Below are 22785 nucleotides of genomic sequence, written 5' to 3'. Positions count from 1 at the left end.
CTAAGATAAGGCCTATGAAAGAGAAGGATTTGAGTTTAGAACCAAAACCTGGTGAAACAATAAGGATTGAGATCATTTTGAAGTTAAGATAATAAAGAATGGCATGGTGTTGATTTCAAATATGAAGAACTAGCTAGAAAGAAGCCTTCTACGATGAAAGGAAGGAGGGGGAACGAATTTGCCTTTGGAAAATATAGGTTAAAGGACCCGAAAATTACAATTTTCAAATTCTAATCAGAGAATCGAACAATTCGTGATGGAATCGGCCATGATCGATCCAGCCGATTCCCACCCCTTCTATCAAATTTTCAATTACTTTTGACTAATTCCAATCAATTCTCAATTGACTCTGTTTGATTCGAATGGATTTCGTTTTTTTTTTTTTTTCCTTCTTTCAAAAAGCCCTTGGTCTTCCAGTCAACTCTGTAATATGTATGTATTGTTCATCATCCTCTCCAGCTTACTGGGTGCCTAGCATGCATTTGATGGTTAAGAAGTGGGAAATTCGGGTGTATGCCTTAGGAACCAAATCCTTTTCAATGTGTCAACCCCTCTAGTGTGCATCAGGCAGCTGGTGACATCAAGACATACCCCCAAATGACTCTCAATCGTTCTATGCACATTGAAGTGACTCGTGCACTTGAGAGAATCTCGTTTTGCCATCATATTGGTAGCCTAGTAAAAAAATATCTTTGCCCCATCACTGATTATGATTCTGAATTTGAGTCGACACACCCATTACCGTTTCAGTCGAGGAGTTAAGATCATTACCATGCATGGAACATCGACACCTTTTTCTTAAAAATAAATAAATAAATAAAAGTGAGAGGATCTGCCCAAAATGCCTTCCAGCCGTCGGATGTGGCGGGCGCCCAGGGCGGCTGGGAAGTGGAGGGTATCTGAATCCGACAAACGGTCCCGACCTGCTGCCACAGCCGTATCAAGATTCTAGAAGAAGAAGAACAGATTTTGTACTTTCCCGTCACCTTTGTAATTGTAATTACTTAGATGACAGCCAACTTTCCCGGTACGGTGATACTACAAAAGAGGGATAATTCTCTCGTTTCGTATTCCTCACTGCCTCTTTTGATGTCCACCCCCAAATCTTCCTTGTTGGGGAGTCGGGAGTTCCAAGAGTCAGAATGAATGCTGCATTGCCCACTTCTTACAGACCCATCTTCATCTTGTCTCCAAGAACTCTTCCTTCTCGCTCTAGAACCCTTAAGACCTTTCCTTCTCCCTCAATCCCCTCGTCATCACCTTCTTTCATTGCTGGGAGTAGCTCGAGAAGCCCCATTACTGAGAGGAACTTGGTTTTTTGGCAGAAAAGCAAAATCCCATTTGTTGGAAATGCTGCTCAGTGTGTTGATGGTGATGAAGGTACTCAGCTCATAAAACTAGAAGCTGTCTCGGGTAATGTATCATCGGAGTATTGTCCAGATTTTCTTTCTGGGGGACTGGAAGTCACTTTTAATCAATTGGTTAGTAGCGTCTGTTCTGATTTTTTTCTTTTAGAATTCTGAATTTTAGTATTGGATTGTCATATTCTGAGCCATCCATGAACATAACAGGAGAAGATGATTTAAATCATTTATGGTTTTTGATCGATTTGTCTTGTTTGGTTTACCTTCGTCCTTAATCTCAGCTTATGGCTCTGCCTTACTTTCATGTGGGTTCTGGGCCCTTAAATGTTTGTGAATATGACTTCCTGGAATGTTTGCTCACATTTGTGTCTGGACTCTCTATGTTTTCATGTCTAAGTTTGAAACCCAAAGGTTCTTGCGAGAGAGAAGTTTGTTTATGGTGTATGACTCTTGTACTTAGTGAGGCTTGGAAACTCAATCAAGGCTTTCAGCCCATGATGCTTTGCTGTCATTTGCTTAGAGAGAGGCTTGGAAACTCAATCAGGGCTTTCAGTTCAATACCCAAGATGCTCTCATCTGCTTAGAGAGGCTTGGATGTTGGCTCCAAATAGAACCACTAATTTAATTGGGAGCAGAGATTGTCCAAACTCTTAACAAATTCTCTTGGACGGAACTGGGGGCTTAAGGGCAACTATGTAGGGTCAGAAATATAGCTCACATGGCTTCACAGCTTTAGCACTACCATTTTTTGTGCATTCTCAATTTTGTGGGTTCTCAACAAAAATCTATCTATAAATATATTGAATGTTATTCTTTTTTTATTGCAGAGCAAGTGGTTGGTCACTGCTGCTTTTGGTGCTTTCATCCTTTATAGGCATGATGCTGAAGCATTGTGGGCTGCAATGGGAAGTATCGTAAATGGCTGGCTCAGTGTTGCTCTGAAGAAATTTCTCAACCAAAAGAGACCCATTTCCTCTTTGAAGGCTGACCCTGGGATGCCATCTTCACATGCACAATCTATCTTTTTTGCCGTCATTTTTGTAATACAATCATGTCAGTCCTTCCTAATTATTGCTTCATTTATGGTTTACTTTGATCTGAATGTTAGTGCCTGCATTGCTTTGATTATTCTGAATTGGTGAAGTGCCTATATTGGATGTACTTGCATGTTACATTCCTTGTATAGCATAAATTAATATCTTAGGTATATTATCTTAATATTTACTGCTTGGGTTACCTCTTTACTTTGACCTGAATGTTAGGCCTGCATTCTTTTGATTATTCCAAATCGAGGAAGTGCCTATATTGGATGTCCTTTCATGTTACATTCCTTACACGACATATATTAATATCTTAGGTATATTATGGGTTTTTTTTCTTATAATGAACATAAGTCATAGTAATGCAGGACATGTAAGGCTTAGGCGAATTTTTTCGGTTATATGAGAAATGAAAGTAAAGGACTGGGGGAACAGCAAATAAAGGTAATAGGATTTATGGGAGAGGGAAGATTTAGTGAAACCAGAGAGGACATTAGAGGGTTTGGTTGTGGTTGATGAGATTGGGAAAATAAGCTGATATGCTAGACATTGTAACGGAAACATGTTGGCGTAGGTTTTGTTGATTAAATGTAAAAGTAACTTGAAAACAGAATGAGACCATGTCAAGAATGACATCAAGAATTAGGATTCTGGTTGAAAGAAACACGCTAGAACATTGCAAAAAAGTTAGATCTAAAGCCGAGATTCACAAAATCAAAGTCAGGTATTCAAAACTATGGTCCAAGAAACTTGGAAAGGTATAAAGTGAACCTTTTTTTCTCTCTCTCTCTCTTTTTGGTGCAAGAACTGGGGTCAAAGCAACCTTTGGGTGAGAATTTGGATCAAATCACAACACTCAGAAGCCCTTGAATCATATCACACAATTAAACACCAAGGAGAAAGATTTTCTTTCAAATAAAACCATGCTCCCTTTAGAAAAGAGTTGGATAACTCAGCCACCTCCTACTTCTGTTGGAGCTCATCAAAAGTGGAAACCAAAGACTAAAGAAAAACTTCTTCCTATTATGTAAAAACCAAAAGTTTCCAAAGCAAACTTGAGCAGCCTGCCAGTGCAGACAACACAGGGCATTGGATGATTGAATGACTCCGCTACAGAGAGTATATAAAATCATCTCAGTGATTCATGCTGGTTAAGAATATTTCCTTTTGTACCTGCTGGTCCATTCCACAAGTCCACAAGTTCTCCGCAGTACCATATATAGTTTAACTCTGACAGGCTATGCAAACAACCTAGATTCTTGGAGGTTTTAATCCCTTCTTTTTTTCTTTTTTTTTTTAGTTAGGCCAGAGTTGAACTCATGACCTCTAAATCATGAGGTGTTGGTCCTTGCCAACTGAGCTACCCCTTGGGGCTAGGTTTGAATATTGACTCGCCCACAGAGTATAAAAAATCATCCCAAGTGATTGATTTCAGTTAGGATTCTTCTTTGGGCCTGCATACCCACAAGGTTCTTCATGGTTCTGTCTGCAGTCTAAGTATATTTCCTCAAGTAGAGGTAAACATTTTGTGGAATAGCTCTTGAGGTCTCATATTAGTGAAACTGCTCCAATGATAAACAGGCATCCTGTTCATCAAAATGTTTAAATATGGTTTTGTAATTTTTTTATATGAATTCGTTTGAATGTTATTCAATAGTTAATTGATTTTCAGTTATTCCTTGATAAATCTTTTCTAAATTTTTTGTTGGGGTGGGGGGTGGGGAAGTTGTTGAGTGTGGAGCCCTGTCACTCCTGAAACTATGAGTTTTTCTTGGTCATCTGTTGAACAGTATGATACTAAGCAGAAACTTGTAACACATAGGACCATTAGAAATTTGAAGAATTCATTAAATGGTACACTTCCTTAAAGCCTGAGTAGATAATATCAAGGGAAACCAGATGCTGACCATCTGAATGAAGTCCTTCACCATTTACTTGTAATCATCTATGCTTGACACATTTTGCAATTTCACTATCCATAGGGCTGTATCTTCTGTAAGATTATAAGCGAGGGTCTTTTGTCTCTCTGCCTTCGACCCAAATCCTTAAAGGATACGGTCACTACATATGAGTATCTTATTCAAATTAACTATTTGAGGCTTCTATAGGTTCCTCATAACCTTTTTCCTTACATTTGGTACCTCAAAAAGTTTTGAACTTAGTGACAGCCACTGGACTCAATTGGAAGTGTTATAATAGCTGCAGTAGGAAACTTGAATATATGGTATTTATTGCCTGAGTTGATTTAGTTGTCCTGTTTTGGATTAGTGAATAGTGAGTTGCATGGTGCTCAGACAGGTGAAGCTGGTTCGACTCAAATACATTTTCATCAACTATTTTTTTTTTTTTTTTAAATGCTTCTTAGTAGTTTGCCAAAACTTGGTGACGTTGTTCACTTGGCCGAAGAATTTTCATGATACATTTATGACGGCCATTTCTATTTGTTTGTTCTTTGAAGCTAGATTGATTGGGTACCATTTTGATTACTTTGTTCAGTATTGAAACTAGAACTTGGTTTGCTGTTCTTATTAATTGGAAATCATTACGGGCAACCGCAGTTCTCAGATGTGATGCTTTTATCCTTTTTTGTGCCAGTGGTTGAATGGCTGGGGATCAATGAATTTACAGTAATTATTGGAACACTCGTAATGGCTTGTGGCTCATATCTTGTAAGTTCCTAACATTCTTTCTTTCTTTTTTTTTTTATGTGGGGGGGGGGTGGTGTGGACCTAACAATGTCTTCTCTGTTGGCAGTCATGGATACGTGTGTCTCAACAATGTCATACCATCAATCAAGTCCTTGTTGGCGCCTTCTTGGGTTCCTTCTTCTCCCTCTTGTGGTTTTGGTCCTGGGATGCAATTGTGGCCAAAGCATATATTTCTTCTTTGTGGGTTCGGGTCGTTGTTGCACTGGGGAGCACTGGATGTTGTTTGTCATTTTTCTGCTAATAGTTCGAAAGTGGCTTAAAGAAGAGCAGAGAACTTGTATATAAGATTCAGAATTATAAGTTGATATGCATTTGGAAACTGGGGATAAGATGATGGTTGTACATTACTAGTCTAATATTAATAAAAATAAATAAATATTTACTCTGGCTTGTAAGGAAGTACACCAAAAAAGTTCTGCAGGACAAGTTGCTGTGTGGATGTTGATTATCCATGGCTAAGATAAGGCTGCATTTGTTTGGCCTGTGAGAACAAGATGACTACAGCATCAAGAGCCAAATAAACATACAACAATCTTTCACATTGCACACTTAAGTAAGAGTTGGAAGTAATTATTCAAAATACATTAAACCCAAGGGGGTAGAGCAGTTGGTGCGCAACAAACTTGGTATGAGCCGTAAACTCGGACGTCTTAAGTTCGACTCCCACTAGGCACACCTTGGGCCATTCACACGGGGTGTTTAGTGCTTTTCACTGCTTTCAATGAAAGTTGAATGGTTCTCATTCAACCCCGGTATAACCCGGTTCATACGGTTGTAGGGTCAATATGTGCTTGCCGAACCAGTTAGGCCGAAGGCTTGGATACTCGTCGTTAACGAAAAAAAAAAAGGAGTTGGAAGTAATGGGCTTGCCAGACTAGTCAGGCCGAAGGCTTGCATACCCGTCGTTAACGAAAAAAAAAAGGAGTTGGAAGTAAGAGTGATATATAGCTCTCGATCTTGATCTCAAAGATTGGGGTAAAAATCTTAAATTTCAACCAAAAATAAATAAACAAATAAAAATCACTAATCAAAATATAAGAAAATATAAAGGGAAAAAAGAAGAATGTGCAACACCTATGCCCAGGAACAAAAATGGGATCGCCCCACCCGTGGACACGCTCTCATTGGCCCCCACGTTGGTGCAAGGGCCAAGCAAACTAGCAGCAATCCCCTTCTCAAAATATAAAATAAGTAAAATCTAATTTAAAAAAATTGATACTTCATGAGCTGATTGAATTATCTTTGCCCATGGAAATTCTATCGTGCGGTACGGTGATGGGGCAATTCAAATTGTTCGATAGAAAGTGCGACATTTAGATTAACTACATATGTGAAATGTCAATCTCAAACTCAATATAATACCCTCCATTTTATGTCTATGCGTCCTTTGATTTTCAACAGTGTATTGGCATGCATCCCCTGTTGTAATCCTCACATAAAAAACTAGATTTTCAAAGCTTTTATTTTTCCATTTAGGTGGAAGGAGAGATAATATTAAATTAGAATCTATAGAAGTAGAAAGAGGTTGATAAATTATTATAAGAAAGTGATTAGGGGTGAATTTAGGTATATCTCGATTAGATTGCATTACTACTTTGGAAAAAAGAAAAGAAATAGAAATTCATAAAAACACTTGTCCAACTAATAGCAAATTAGCAAAAGGACACAAATATTTATTAATTTTTCTTTTAAATTAAATTAAAAAAAAAAAAAGTGAACCTGGGCTTCACCAGGCTCATTTCCACCCAGGCCTGGCCTTCCTAGAACAGTCTGGCTGGGATGACCTGGTTCGGACCAGCCCGTCCAATGTGCAACCCTATCAACGACGAGTTGAAGACGCTTCAGCATCAGTAGTTGTCGTTATAAAATGCTCCAAACGAGGGCCGCGTAGGGTTTCTTTCAGCGCCTCTCCTCTGTTTTTTCCTTCTCTTCTTCGTAATCAGCCCTCGACGGTTCTACTTCTCTCGTCGGAGGCTTTACAGTTCGCATTACTTCAACCAGATGGTGAGCAATACTCCCTTTCCCCCCTGGTTCAGCTAGGTTTGGAGCTCTGCTTGGTTAAATCTACCAATGGATTGTCTCATTCGAACATTGTTGTCTATTGTTTGCAGGCGCCAAAGAAGGATAAGGCTCCTCCTCCGTCTTCCAAGCCCGCTAAATCTGGCGGTGGCAAACAAAAGAAGAAGGTTAGAACAAAATTTTCTGTCTTTTTTGTCCGTCCTATGATTCCTTTCACTTTGTTTCTCAGTGTTAAGTTGGTTTTTGCTGTCTTGCTTGATTGGATTTTCAAATTTTGTTTGTTTCCATTGCCACCTCTGAATCCTGCTGTTGGTTGTGGAGTATATTCGTTAGTTTGAACTCTGTTTTTGTTCTAATGCTTTTTCTTTTGCCAACATTTTATTCTCCTGGCTTATTAGTTCGCTTGGTTTATTAACTGAATTGAACATTAAACCAGTGATAATGTTTCCTTCTTTTTAATGTTTTTGTGTTCTATTTCTAAGTACAGAAGTGGAGCAAGGGAAAGCAAAAGGAGAAGGTGAACAATATGGTGTTGTTTGACCAGGGTTCCTATGATAAGCTCCTCTCAGAAGCACCTAAATACAAACTCATCACTCCTTCCATTCTGTCCGACAGATTAAGGGTAATTCTGTTTGTTTTTTTTTTTTTGTTTTTTGTTTTTTTGTTTTTGTTTTGTCTTAATATGTCCGTAATGTCTTGTTTCCTAGATTCGGTCCGGCTCAAATTATCCGTAGTTTTGAAATTAAGTGAAATGTTGTTGGGTCTGCATTGATAGGTGAAGCACATTTCAAATGCATGCTATCAACAGTTAATCGATGCTTGAATTATTAACATTTTTGTTACAACTGTTTTCTTCAATCTGTCATAATTTCTGACTTTTGAATTTCATGAGAACTGTCAGTGTAAGCATTTTAGAGTTCTTAGGGTGTCCATCACATAACATTAAAAGCTAACAGGTATTTTAGCTTTGGCATGAAGAGGAGGGGAAGCATGTCATCTCTTGTTTGCTGAGTATTTTTAAAATCTTTTGCAAGGATTAATCTGTTTCCATTAAACTTGTTATTGATTCCAAGCTTTCTAAAATCACCATGGTATTGAAAGTAAAGCTCAAGTTTTGGTGAATTAAATTTTTTTTTTTAAATATGTTAGGTTGAATATTGTTCTACTCTTATGGTTTTTTCCCAACTATATAGTTGTCTGTGTTGAGCATTATCCCATGGATTTGGGATTAGGCTTTAATGTTTCGACTTCCAGTTTGTACATAATTCATTTTTCCTATATGTCACTGCTTTCCGCTCGAACGGTTAATATATTTGACATTAACCATGTGGTGGGCTTAAACCTTTTAGCAGCTTGACTGTTGATATGCTTTCAGAGGTAGGTGGCCAAAATTATACAATGGAAGAGCTTACATGTTCCTTGAACATTGCAAGTAAACCACACTGCTTGGCAGTTCTAAATGAAAATGGGGGTTCTTTGTGAACTTATGAACTATCCATATTTCCATGATTTGTTTCACATGATTTTTCCCAAGTAACTGTGTAGATGGAATCTTGTTAATGGTCACCTAGTTCATTCATGTTGTACAAATCAGATGGAACTAAAACTTTGTGGACAGGTAAACCCCATTTTTCTCTACTCATATGTCAAAAGTTTCAGCCAAACTGAGTCACTCATGTGGGAAAACAATCAGTTGAAAAATTGAGGACTACCAAGAGGCTGCACGGGACTAGGGGAGAAGGGGTTTGCATTGATTTGTGGGAGAGCATATGATTGAATTTGCAACTGAAGTTATACACATAATCAATCCATCTGAAAGTTGACCAATGATCTATCCAAATCATTCCCTAGTTATCCAACATTCGGTTTTGTGATGCTACTCTTCAATGAGGGCTAATTAGGGTGCCTGTCGAAAACATATATTTATAGCTACTACTGGTTGAAAACCTCTTTTCATGCTTGGATCCCATTTTCTTTGATAGTATTTTATTGGCACTAAATTTTGCTGCATGGCAAATTGATTGTGTTGCTTGCTTATTGCTGTGTTTGCCAGATTAATGGATCGCTTGCCCGGAGAGCAATCAGGGATCTGATGGCAAGAGGTTTAATCAGAATGGTATCTGCTCATTCAAGTCAGCAGATCTACACCAGAGCAACCAATACTTAGGCGGTTCTCTTTGTCATGGCTTAAAACATCAAATTTTGCTCTATGTTTAAAGTTTTAGTTTCCTTTTAATTTCCTTCATGGGCTAAAAGATTTGTTTTGCTGGAAATACTACCTTCTGCGGATCATGTTGTGTTGATGGGAATCTTGACAGAGCTTCTTGTGATTTCTAGTGAGTTTCCGTTACTTGGCATGCTTTTAGGTAATTGTGTTTCCATGGTCTTGGCCTCTTTCATGGTGCTTTCAGGATCTATGTTATTAGTTTGTAATTCCCATGCTTTTATCTCCAAATTGAGCTTATTGAGTTTTAGCGCTCTGGTTTCACGATCCCCTGGTGGTGGGATCATCTATGAAGTGGATATGCCATGTTGGAGTTCGTATAAAACTACAATTTCCTTTATTGCAGCAGTTTACCCAGTGGGAAAAAAAAAATTTATTGCAGCAAAATGCTGCAAAGGAAATCTATGGCTTGTGAGGAGTTAGGTGGAAGGACATTTGGTTGGACTTGTTTGGAATAGTTGATTTTGGACGCAGACAGAGATAGCAGGAGCACGTATGGAGTTGCTCTGTCCAGGAAATCCAGCGTTGCAATTAGGGAATAAAAGTATCCAACTATCTATTTACATCTCTACCGGAAATCAGATAGGAATCGACCACTAAGAATTGAAACCAATCCATTCAATTGATTGGTTCATTTTATTTTTTGGGTAGAAGTTTTTGGTCCGATGCTAGATGTAAACGGGACAGGTGGATTCTAAGATGGTTCAAGTAGGTTCTCTCAAATGTTCTAGAATTGATAGGCTTAGTACTGAATAGTTTAAGTATTTTAATTCATATTTTCATTTGTATGGTTATGTATTGATATTTGGTTATTTGTATGTTTTTTGATGGATATTTGATTATTTTTATATTAAAATTAAATATTTAATTATTTATATATTTTGAGTAGATATTTGATTATTTGTATGTTGGGCAAGAGAATGCTATCCTGTTGTTGTAGGTACATGTCATCGTGTGGATCAATGGGAAGATGTGTGAGCAACTTCAGAGTTAGGGTAGTATGGTTTTTCTGTATTCTCTGTTTTTAAATGTCTCAATCTATAGTGTTGTTTCTTTCATATTTCCTTTAATTATTTGTATAGGAGGTTAGAATTTTTTGAATTTTGAATATTATGATAGTGCTTGGAATTGATTAAAAGTGGAAACCGGAACAATGATAAACCTTGGAACTCATTAGGAATTGGAATTGAGTCACCCATTATTTATCTTTAGTTTGAAATTGATTAGATAAACAAATCGATTTTTTTTCTTGACCACTTAGAGTAGGAACTAATAAAGAACCAAAATTGGATCAATTTACGATGTAAATGGATAGTTGAAATTTGAATTTGAATTTGCATTCGTTTGGGGGCTATTTATACCCAATTAAAGGGCATCTGGATTAAAATTTGAATTATCTAGTATGATTAAATAATCAATTAATGATTTTGAGGGTTGTTATTTCATAAAGTTTAAACAGGTTATAGAGAATGAGGAAAATAGTTAAAACAACTTAGAAAGATAAATTGAGAGCAAATTATATTCATTGGGATGGGAGAACATGGTTTGGATTATACAAGTCTAAGAATAGATGGATAGTTGAAAATTCGAATTTGATTTGCATTCCTTTTGTTTAAGGGTATCTATATTCAATTAAGAAATATTCAAATCTGATCACATCTGATCCGAATTCAATTCATATCTTATATGTTTATATCATTTTATTGAATCATGAGTTTCCAATAAAGTTTTCCCTTAAAAGTTCAAGTGACCCCTCAAATTACAGTGGATACTTGGTCTCCAATTCCACTACCACTTGGAATAATAAAATCAAACTCTTATAGTTGGATGATATTAGATAGCATTGAAATTGTTCCGTCGCTGTCATTGTTAAGCATTTTGGTTTGCATTACTTTTCATGTAATCTATCCAATACATACATTATAGAGAAAATTGCATTGCCACCCCTTGAATTTTGGCCCTTATTCAATGCCACCCCCTGGACTTTTTGAAACGTCAAAGCCACCCCCTAAAAATTTATAAAATTCCAAATCGATTCCTGCCGTTAGTCGACCGTGTTAAATGAATGAAAACCTGTTAGTTTTTTATAATATACCCAAAATACCCCCACCTATTGTGAGAGGACAATATTGCTCTCTCTTTCATTTCTTCTTCTAAACCCATCTCCCATCTCCCATCTCACTCCTCACTCACTCGGTCGAACAAGAAGAAGAAGAAGACGGTAACCTGCAACTTGATCATGCCCTCCGGCGTGCGAACCTCTCCTCCCTCCGGTGTGCGAACCTCTCCTAAGGTATGTAGGTTTCGGTTTCTTCTTCTTGGGCATTTAGGATTCCACCATGCCGACCTCCGACAGAGTATGCTTGAGAAGCCACCCAAATTGAGCTGCACCACATTCTCCTTCACTGAAAACCTACCTACCACAATGACTTCTGAGGATGATGAAGACAAAAACAAAAAGGATAAGAAAGAGAATAAGTTGAAGTTGCGACCGAAGCTCCCACATAAAGTAATTTTTGGAGGCTGTGGCGGTGGTGGTGTTGACTCTTCACCAAGCCAAACTTGGATAGAGGGCAATGTGGCTCACCAATCTCTGCTTCTACTGCTATGTCTGCCTCGTCAGACTACAGAAATAGTAATAAGCCCTTCAAGAAATGGAAGATCGATAATGGCAATTGCATTTACGATGATGGAAAACATGAAGATGCCGATTATGATGAAGAAGATGATGCACGCTTGATTGAATCTGATAACTGGAAGAAGGTACGTAATATTGCAATCACTAATTCACTCAATGCTACAACCGACTAGAAGCAGTAGTGGCATTGATAGTAGCAATGGCGGTAGTAAAGCATAAAACAAGTTGGCAATGATGGTGGTGGCAGATGAGGTCGGAGGAGTGAAGGAAGCAGTCGGGGACCGACAGGAGGGTGAGAAGGCAAGAAGGCGAGATCAGAGGTGATGGAGGAGGAGACAAACATCCAAAGTGCTCATCCGCAAGTGAAAGAATTGAATGTTAATGAAGGTGTGGAAGTTTATAACATGATTATGTTGAAAGATTCAGCTCAATTTGGGAGAGGTTCGCATGCCAGAGGGCACGATCGAGTTGCAGGTTACCGTCTTCTTCTTCTTCTTGTTCGACCGAGTGAGTGAGGAGTGAGGAGTGAGATGGGAGATGGGTTTAGAAGAAGAAATAAAAGAGAGAGCAATATTGTCCTCTCACAATAGGTGGGGGTATTTTGGGTATATTATAAAAAAACTAACAGGTTTTCATTCATTTAACATAGTTGGCTAACAGCAGGGATCGATTTGGAATTTTTTGAATTTTTAGGGGGTGGTTTTGACGTTTCGAAAAGTTCAGGGAGTGACGTTGAATAAGAACCAAAGTTCAAGGGGTGACAATGCAACTTTCTCTACAGTATAATATTGGTTAGTGAGTGACAATTGCTTATCATTATCTAAATTGATAAAATTATTTTTAAAAGATTGAGTTTTCTTTTTCACCCATGGTGTGGAGAAATTTTTGGCTAATGTTCATCATTCATAAATGAGATTCAACGTTGCCGATTCATGTGAATGCTAATGTAGGCCACGCCCTCAAGCAAAATTCATTTTCTCTTTGATTTATGTATTTTTATATTTTTTACATTAACAAAAGATAGTCTAGGGAGCTATTAAGGTGGAGGAACAAGTTATTTAATTGATGTTGAATACATAAGCCATGTGACTAAGGGTGCATTGCAGGGATTTTTTTTTTTGGGGGTGGGGGGTGGGGTGAGGAAGAGGGTCCCTTCAATTTTTATTAAACTTTTTTTTGGTGGGGGGGGGGGTTTTAGAATTATAATTTTTTATAAAATAGGTTTAGTTTGCGCAATTGGGGTTTAGGACCACATGCCACACAGTTACACAGATATAGACGTGACCGTCTGACTGTATTATTAACGCCACGTGTGCGGCCACAAGGGCAGCAGCAATCCATGTCTTTTATTTATTTATTTATTTATTTTATGATATCAGCCATCCATGTCAATTAATTAGATATTTGGACGGGCGTGCATGAAAGTGATATGGATTGTGGTTGTTGTCTCATACCTTTGGATTAGCGCCCATATGAAATGATTGCAGGTAATTGGAAGGAAGGGTAGGACCAGGGTTAGGGGTGCCAAACGACTCAAATCCTAAACTCACCCGGTCGAACTGGATGAACAAACCCGGAACTGGTTCTCTATCTGACTGGCTTTTGTTTGTAATATTATATTATTATGATACCGGTTAAAAATCGGACACAGATCTATAACCAGATTGAAACTTAAAATAGTAAAACCAGAAAACCCATGTTTTTGTCTATAAAATTTTAAATAATTCATGTTAAACTGAAATTGAATCGGACTGAACCCGATATGAAGCTGATAAAAAAGCTTTATAAGAGGAAACTGAGATAAATTGAAGCTAAAACTAGGATTATAAGTATCGGTATCGATAACCTAATTGATCACAGCCTATGTCGATATCAATACTCCTGATTTATATCGGTGACATAGTAATATGAACTACAAGTGATATTGATACGGATCGGTTCATTAAGCTGCCGATACTTGACTGGAACTTGGTGAGGTTCATTGAAATCTTTGTAGTTTTCACGGGAAGGCAGGGACCTAGCAACCACCTTAAAGTTTACCTCTCTCCAATTGATGAGATCTATCAAACTTTTTTTTAATGGTAAAGATTAGATCTATCAAATCACTCTCAAAATTAAGAAGAATGGATCATCAACTTGCATGGATCATTCATTTTCAAGTAGAACGCAAAAACCATATCATTGCATTCTCAATGCCACTTGGATCATTCACTTTCATGTCAAACGTCAAAGCCATATCATTCCATTCTGGGTTCCTCTCTCTCTCTCACACACACACACAAAATCTTCAAATTTGAAGCTTTGAAGAGCTTGGAGCCTTGGAGTCTCTCTCTCTCTCAAGCTTAAAGATCATTGGTGAACGCAGGCAGCGCCGCGGCAAGCAGGTATTATATAATAGCGCTTTGTAGTTTGAAGTTTAGGAGGGAGAGAGAGAGAGAGAGAGAGAGAGAGAGAGAGAGAGAGAGAGAGAGAGAGAATAATATAGTGAGACCACCCCACCCCCCAATCCCCCATTACTTGTGTCGGACAAAAGAGTGAAAGAGAAGCTGCCAATTGCCTATAAGGTCTACCAAGATCGCCAAGTAGATTCTGGCTGGATCTGATAATATGAAGAATCTATCACATGAACAGTGATTTTTTTAATTTAAATAATAGATCAGAAGATGCCAACCAAGATACCTCCAAAATATTCAGTCTTGAATTTTGGGCCCTTCCCATCGTCTGCAAGTGACTCATATCTGAATTATAATGACTTTATAAGACAGACAGAGAGAGATAGGCCGTCCATGTCCGTTCAACAATTGAAAAACAATCGAGCGAAGAGCATGGAAGTAGCTGACAGTGAAACGAAGAGACAGAGACAGGAGACATCAAACGAAGGATATATTTGATAATGGAGACTGGAGAGAACTCTATATAGAAAGTGGCAAATCCTTGTGAGAGAAAGAATAAAGACCGTCCATGTGGGGGAGTGTCATTGTACCAAACTGCTCTAGCAAGAAGAATCCAACATCAGTACCCATCTTCCTCCCCCTCCCTCCCTCAATTTGTTGATAGCGACCGCAGCCATGATGGGCTGTAGGCAAAACCCAATAACTTAACAAATGGCAGCCAGACTTAACTCAGTTGTTTCTATTGGGTTTAAGTAATTTAATCATTATCTTCTTCCAATTAGTTTATATAATTAATCTCCCCTAATCAGTGGAGTTTTTGACCTCTGTAAAAATCTCAGGCATGGACAACAATGGAAATCCTATAAGAAAATAGTATCTCACAAGGCCAGGATCCCACCTCATTTTATAAGTTTTTCTGGACCATACAGTGAGGTTTACTACATGATCCTAGGGTCCTGGAATCCCATGCTCCCCTTAACCCCCTCGAGAGCCCTAATCATCAGTACCGTGGGTGTAATAAAACTCAATCTGCTTATAGAACTCAATTTCCGGTAATTATCCATCAAGGAAAGAAGTGAATTGTAATCTAACTCTGAAACCGATTGCAATCTTGTTAAAACTCTTATTCTAGTGTGGTAAGATAGGACAGCGGTTTAAAGAAAATTTGTTGAACAAAAATATTACCTAGAAAAATTATGATAATTAATTGTTAGGAATTTTACTTTAATTTGGTTGGTTATGAACCACAAAACTATTTAAATTGTCACTCCCTTAAATACTATGGCACATAAGAGGCTTAGCTATCTATGGAATGCAAATTATATTTCTTATGAGAGGGATCAACACACTGTTGATATATATTGGCATCCTGCATACCCAGCCAATTGGTGCAAGAGAAGGAATGCACTACAATTTTATATATAGGGTATCAAATGCTCAGGGAGGAAACAGATTGTCAATAAGAACAGAGTGTGTGAATGGAAAAAGTTTTTAGAGGGTGTAAAATGGAAATAGATTATAAGCAAAAATTACATGATTGATTATCCACTTTTGGGTTTTTCCTAATAAAAAAATTTCACCAAAAGTTTTGGTTAACAAAAATACTCAAAATTAGGTTTAGGTTTACAAAACTATACATCCAAAGTTTCAGTTAACAAAAATACTTAAAATTGGGTTTAGATTTACAAAACTATCCAGAATAGTGATTCTTCATCTTTCACATATAATCTGGTATTTTTTATAACTGAAAACTTTTAGTAGATAGTTTTGTAAACTCAAAATCAATTTTGGGTATTTTTATTAACTGAAACTTAAAGTGTGTAGTTTTGTAAAAGAAAACCTACTTTTAAGTATTTTTGTTAATTGAAACTTTTGATGAGTAAACCCTAGTTTTCGTACAGGAGAGATCGGAGGTGATTCAGCCAGAATTGGGATCTTGAGATTGGCCAAACCGATCCGATTTTTCCAAACCCCGAGACGGAGAGAGAGTCATCACGTTTGGTGGCGGGAAATGTGCAAATTCCAAACCGTTAAACGCGAGAGGAAACAGCTTGAAACATTGAAAGTGCAACGGTCGGTTTTCAGATTTCTCCTCACTCCCCGGTCCCCCCACCCACACAAACCACTACTACTAATAATCATATATATTAATATTAGCCTTAATTTAATTAATCTCAGGGGGAAGTTACGTAGAGTTGGGCAAGAGACCCTTTCTAACCTCTGATTTAATCCAACCCATAAACTAACAAAAATTAAATACTTTTGATTTATTTTTTATTATTTTACGGCCTCAATATGGACAGGTGTTTTCTTCTGATGGGCCCTCCTTCCCCAAGTGGCCAAGTGCCACCTTACTCTGCTGTGGAACTCAGACTTACAGGCCGTCCGTTCCTTCTCTCACCAGCAAACATTGAAACTCGGAGATAGAGAGAGAGAGAAGATTTGACAAATTTCTATTTAGAATAGGATATTACAGGATTTCTCGTGAAGGGTTCACAAGCCCATAAAACTAACCACCGGCTTTTACATTCACGCATTGGATCCTTCCTATTCTCTGTACTTTGCAGTAAAGTGAAGGCTGTTCACGTTCCTCACAGACCCATTCCCCTCTCCTAAAGTTTTGGTGATTCCTCTTCTTCTCTGATTTTCTTCTCTCTCCTTTCTACACAATATTCTGTGTCAAGGATCCTACTTTCCTGGGTTGGGATTGAAGGCTTCTTATATTGCCATCTATTCGTCTTAGGACTTAGCTTTCTGTTTGCCTGGGTTGTAGTAACAGTGAGGCTACTACTTTGATAATGGATTCTTGTTCTGCAACCTTCAAGGCCAATGCTTCTGTTATGCGACCTGGAAAAGGAGGTTTCAGTGATGGACGTCATGGTTTCTGGGGAGAGAGGATTAGGGGAAGTCTCAATAACGGGATTTGGGATTTCAAGTTGAAGAAGAGTTTGAGGACTGAAAATGGGGGTAGAAAGATCGAAGCTGGTGTTGCTTACTCTGTTCTTACAACCGATGTCAACAAGGAGGTTATGGTAATTGATCCCATTCTGATATTTCTGTAATCCATCTATTGTCTTTAATAGAATGGGCTAATTTTATTTCTTGATAGGTTGTTTGTGATGCCATTTTTTGGTTTTCCATTTTGATGAGATAATCTTCTGATTTTAGACTCAGACCTTTCAAGCACCCATATTTGGGAAGCCGAAAGCAGACCCCAAGAACGTAGCTTCGATTATATTGGGTGGAGGGGCCGGGACTCGTCTCTTTCCTCTTACAAGCAGAAGAGCCAAGCCAGCTGTAAGAAAGTACCTCTAGATTCTTCTGTTCTTGAAATATTTAGATCCTTTGAGTTTGATTACTTCAATCTTCTAGATAAGCGAGTTGCAGCTTTTGCCAACAGGATTTTTGTTGCTGAACTCGAAATTTCTGAAGAATTTCTAATCTTAGATGATTTTTGTTTTATTTGTAGGTTCCTATTGGAGGATGTTACAGACTTATCGATGTCCCTATGAGCAATTGCATAAACAGTGGCATCGACAAGATTTTTATTCTGACCCAATTCAACTCTGCCTCCCTTAATCGTCACATTGCTCGCACATATAATTTTGGGAATGGCGTGAACTTTGGGGATGGTTTTGTTGAGGTATTGATTCATTGCTTTATGATTAATTTTGAAAAAGAAGAAAGGGATCTAGTTTTTATTTTATTTTAGTTTCGATGAATACTTATGTTACTTCATCGATGTCTCAATCAAAAGGGAAAGGTAAAGCTGAATTTTGTCTTGAGAAGGCTATACCTGGGTGCTTTTATTATCTATAAAAGTTCTCTTAAGAAATTTAATCAAATAATTTGGGCAAATGGAATTTAAAGATAATAATTTCATCTAGAATTCTTGTTTCTCTCTCTTGATGAATTAAAATCATTATTTATTTGTTTATTTATTTATTCTGAGAGTAGGTTCTTGCCGCCACTCAAACGCCAGGAGAAACAGGAAAGAAGTGGTTTCAAGGAACAGCTGATGCTGTCAGGCAATTTATGTGGGTCTTTGAGGTTGGTACCTGGAATTTTGATAATCAACTATACACAAGAAAACTTTATATAAAAAAAGGGGGTATTTTTTCAAGCAAGTAATTCTGAGACAGTGATTGCCTCCTGTAGGATGCCAAAAACAAGAATGTTGAGAATATTCTGATATTGTCTGGTGATCATCTTTATAGGACAGATTATATGGACTTTGTGCAGGTATCCATTTCATTTCATTGCTTGTAAAAATACTTATGTGATATGTTAAGCATGTTTACAAAATTTACTCCTCATATATATTGAATTTGCAGAAGCATATTGACACAAATGCAGATATCACAGTTTCATGTATTCCCATGAATGACAGGTAAAGCTGCTGTACTCCTTACCCTTCACTATGGGCTTCAATTCTTCAAAGTATTCTCATTTTTTTTTTTCTTTTAATGCTAATGGTTAAGTCTGGTTATATTCACTCATCATGTGGGTCCCGACTGTTTGGAAACCTAAAATATTTTTTTTTTTTTGGGCGTCTGTGGAGAGATATTGTGCTAGTATGGGATTGTTCCAAAAATAAATACTATTTGAGTACAGCAAGCTTGTGTATAGATAGTGTAAATTTTGAAGGCTACTTAATATTAGAAGATGCAAAAGGTTTCACCAATTTTACTTGTTCTGCTTAGGTAGAACCCTCCATCCATGTATAGAATGTCTCCTTCTCCTTTTTGTTTTCCGGGAGTTCGCCTCAAGTTGTTTTATCATGTTGCAGCCGCGCATCAGATTATGGGTTGATGAAGATCGGCAACACTGGACGTATTATCCAATTTGCCGAGAAACCTAAGGGTTTTGACCTAAAAGCAATGGTAGAATTCTGTACCTCATCTTTTCCTTTTGTGAAAACCAGGATATTTATTTTCTAACCAATAATCTTTCTTGGTGCACTGCAGCAAGTTGACACTACTATCCTTGGGTTGAATCAACAAGAAGCCAAGGAATCTCCCTACATTGCATCAATGGGCGTCTACATATTTAGAACGGAGGTTTTACTTAAGCTTTTGACATGGAAATATCCCATGTGCAATGACTTTGGATCTGAAATCATTCCATCGGCTGTGAAGGAGCACAATGTCCAAGTGAGTTCTTCTCCCAATGCTATTTGGTGGGCAAGCTTAAGTAAGCAAAGCTTGAGCCTTCTTCTATTTCTTTGTATTTCCCACCAATTCTATTAGGTAGGGAAGTATACATAAGTTATGCTTGAGAGATTTCAGTACCAGGTCCCGTTTAGTTGATCCATGGGCATATCAAACATATCTACCAGACGTGTGATGTGTGTAGGGAATGAAATTGATGGGTCTTTGAATCCCTTATTTTAACAGGCATATTTATTCAATGACTATTGGGAGGACATTGGGACAATCAAATCGTTCTTTGATGCTAACTTGGCCCTCACAGAACAGGTTGGTACCACTGTTATGGAAATAATTCAATTCAATTTTTTTTTGGGAGATAGTTAAGCTACAAAAAAAGGGCATTGTATTTGTATTGGGAATATAACATTTATATACTTGCACTTTAGATGTTCTTTATTTTGTTCTTTCCTGTATGGTTGCATGGTTGACATCTATAAACTTGCACTTGATCTTTGATACAGCCTCCAAAGTTTGAGTTCTATGACCCAAAGACACCTTTCTTCACATCTCCTCGATTCTTGCCACCTACCAAAGTTGACAAATGCCGGGTATGTTTGTTGATGTAAATTGGATTTGTTTGAGGCTGCAGCTTTGTTTCATGCTGCTCATGGTTCAGTTGACTTATGCAGATTTTGAATGCAATAATTTCTCATGGGTGCTTCTTGAGGGAATGTAACGTCCAACACTCTATAGTGGGTGTGCGCTCACGTTTAGAGTATGGTGTTGAATTGCAAGTAAGCTATCACAATTCATGGGTTGTTTTTTCCTCGCTGCCATTGCAATGTTCTTTTCTCTAGCTGCCTGTCAAGGCCATGGGAAAATTAGTGTGAAGCTAATTACTTCCTTCGATTCTATTCTTAACTAGAGGTTGAATCAAACAATAAGCAGGTACCTGTTCAGGGATAGTCCCACTTGGAAACAAAAAACCTATGTATAAGGAGGCTATTAGAGTTTTTGTGCTATATGTTAATGGGTCGATGATTGTTACTGGTTAGCTTAAACCATTTCCAATAGGAGGAGAATTTCTAACAATCTGACTTTTTTCCTGGGAATTTCATTGTTTCCTTTTCAGGATACTATGATGATGGGTGCGGACTATTACCAAACTGAAGCTGAAATTGCATCTTTGCTGGCAGAGGGAAAGGTTCCAATCGGTGTTGGACAGAATACCAAGATTCGGTGAGGATTGAATTTAACTACACCTGCATATATGCATATACATAAGATTCACATCAAACTACTCATTTAGGGACTGTTATGTGGAAATTTTGTTGTTATATCTGCCCTATAGATCTGTGGACCCTGAATTACAAAACACATGGCCAGTTTGTTTGGAGTGTTTGACGATCCCACAATCCAGTCCAGAGTATGGCAAAGTTTTCATTGTTTATAATTGTGAGACAACCCCAGAAAAAACTGCGTGTCAGGGGAATGAGTGTCTAGATTTATATTCAACTTCAGGTTCAGGATTTGTCAATACTCATGTATGAATGTGCAAGATTTTTTTTCCTAATTTCTAATTATGTGTTCCATGAGTTCTTGAAGGAATTGCATAATTGATAAGAATGCCAAGATAGGAAGAGACGTGGTCATTGCAAACAAGGATGTAAGTATTGCTATCTCAGTCTTTATTTTTATTTGTACATGTTCGAAACGTCTTTAGGCTCCGGTTGATTCAACTGAAATTATTTTACCAAAAATTTTCTTGAAAGCAATAGGAAGTAGTGTAGCTCTAAAACCATTATTAATTATTTTACTGAAATGCAATACAAAAATTTGAAAAAACAACTTCCATTTCTATTTCCTTTCTAAATTTTGTTCCCCAAAGAAATGAAAAGGGATTGGTGGCATCTTGGTCAGTGATATAACTACCAACCCCACACCTATAGTTAGGTTCTTCCCCTCACTTAGCCATGTCCAACTCTGATAACTTGTGTTCAATCAAATATAAATATCAAAGGAACATAAAATAAAATTTACAGATAAAAGTTGATTTTCTTTGAATTTTTTTTTCCCATTGAAATTAATGGAGCATCAGTGAACAAGTAATTAATGTCTAAGTACCAATCACTCATATTTTGATAATGTATGTTCATCTCAATGCTATTCCATAGGGTGTTCAAGAAGCAGATAGGCCAAATGAAGGATTCTACATCAGGTCTGGGATCACTGTTATAATGAAGAATGCTACCATTGCAGATGGCACAATCATTTAAAGTCTTCAACATCCACGCGCATTTTCTCATAGAAGATGAGCTTGTAGTTGAATGGAGCTGCTGGAGGAAGCTAGGAGGTTATCAACTTTATGACACTTTAGAATAAGATGGATGCTACACCACTCGTGTATATAAAGAGTCCCCTTTTTGCTAGAAGAGCCTACCATGAGCTTAGTAGATAGGTAACCTTCCTGAATAAATATAAGGGCTGCCTGCTTTCTTTCCTTCTTTCTTTCTTTCTATGTACAGTTCATTTATATATAGTATGGTGCTGAAAAGCCTTTGGCCCTTAAATCTTTAATTTGTAATGACAGAGCTTTTGATTACCTATAGCCTTAATCTTTGATAATTTTAAATAACTCAATGAAGAAAAACAGATCGATGTGGTACAAGGATATGCATCAACAAGAATTGAACCATTCTGCCACCGAATGGAACTGCCAAAGCGAAGTAAGTTGTTGATAATGGTAATCAGACAGAGAGAACAATTGCCCCTTCTAAACTCTGCCGTAGTAGGAGTCACGCGCACTGGGTTGCTCTCAAAACGTAGAAAACAATTATCTGGTTAAGGCTGTGTCCACAGAAGATTTTAGGTTTTGCTATTATGTTTGTTGTAGAAGTTTTACAATAATATATTGAGGATATCTCATCTATTCACCTCTCTTCCCAAGTATAACCCGACCATGTTATTAGATTCTTGAACCATCATTACACTCCCACCCCTGTTGACAAAGTCAGAACTAACCAACCCACGCCAATCCGATGATACCGATAGTCATGGTGAGAGGATTCCTCCTACACTATGGGAGAAAGGAAACTCCATTGTCCTTTTAACACTTAGTATTTAATCCCAGTATCATCCAACCTATTGGATGACCTGCTCTAATATAAGTACAAATATAACTTGATTTTCAAAACTGTAATAGGAAACCTTTAAGCAGTTTTAATGACAACAGATAAGGGTAAGCTAAAA

At 37.6% G+C, this 22785-nt stretch overlaps 3 protein-coding genes across 3 annotated transcripts; all 3 read left to right on the top strand.

The window, feature by feature from the left end:
• Nucleotides 1-831: 831 nt before the first annotated feature.
• Nucleotides 832-5489, top strand: LOC122075144 (lipid phosphate phosphatase epsilon 2, chloroplastic-like). The gene is made up of 4 exons (XM_042640061.1): nt 832-1481; nt 2192-2417; nt 5000-5073; nt 5159-5489. The coding sequence occupies exons 1-4, from the start codon at nt 1143-1145 to the stop codon at nt 5351-5353; spliced, it is 834 nt and encodes a 277-aa protein (XP_042495995.1). The 5' UTR covers nt 832-1142; the 3' UTR covers nt 5354-5489.
• Nucleotides 5490-6956: 1467 nt separating this feature from the next.
• On the top strand, nt 6957-9501 carry LOC122075709 (40S ribosomal protein S25-2). Its single transcript, XM_042640846.1, has 4 exons — nt 6957-7116; nt 7224-7298; nt 7619-7753; nt 9185-9501. The coding sequence occupies exons 1-4, from the start codon at nt 7114-7116 to the stop codon at nt 9296-9298; spliced, it is 327 nt and encodes a 108-aa protein (XP_042496780.1). The 5' UTR covers nt 6957-7113; the 3' UTR covers nt 9299-9501.
• Nucleotides 9502-16768: 7267 nt separating this feature from the next.
• On the top strand, nt 16769-22106 carry LOC122076449 (glucose-1-phosphate adenylyltransferase large subunit 1-like). The gene is made up of 14 exons (XM_042641749.1): nt 16769-17418; nt 17555-17683; nt 17856-18029; nt 18344-18436; nt 18545-18628; nt 18721-18776; nt 19176-19269; nt 19354-19539; nt 19783-19863; nt 20058-20144; nt 20226-20330; nt 20669-20775; nt 21142-21202; nt 21711-22106. Exons 1-14 carry the CDS (start codon nt 17185-17187, stop codon nt 21810-21812), a joined length of 1593 nt encoding a protein of 530 aa, XP_042497683.1. The 5' UTR covers nt 16769-17184; the 3' UTR covers nt 21813-22106.
• Nucleotides 22107-22785: the final 679 nt, after the last annotated feature.

Source organism: Macadamia integrifolia, chromosome 4 (genome assembly GCF_013358625.1).
Source record: "Macadamia integrifolia cultivar HAES 741 chromosome 4, SCU_Mint_v3, whole genome shotgun sequence".
NCBI classification, from domain to species: Eukaryota; Viridiplantae; Streptophyta; class Magnoliopsida; order Proteales; family Proteaceae; genus Macadamia; species Macadamia integrifolia.
Note: the sequence above shows the minus strand (reverse complement) of the source record. Positions and strands in the feature narration are given on the sequence as shown.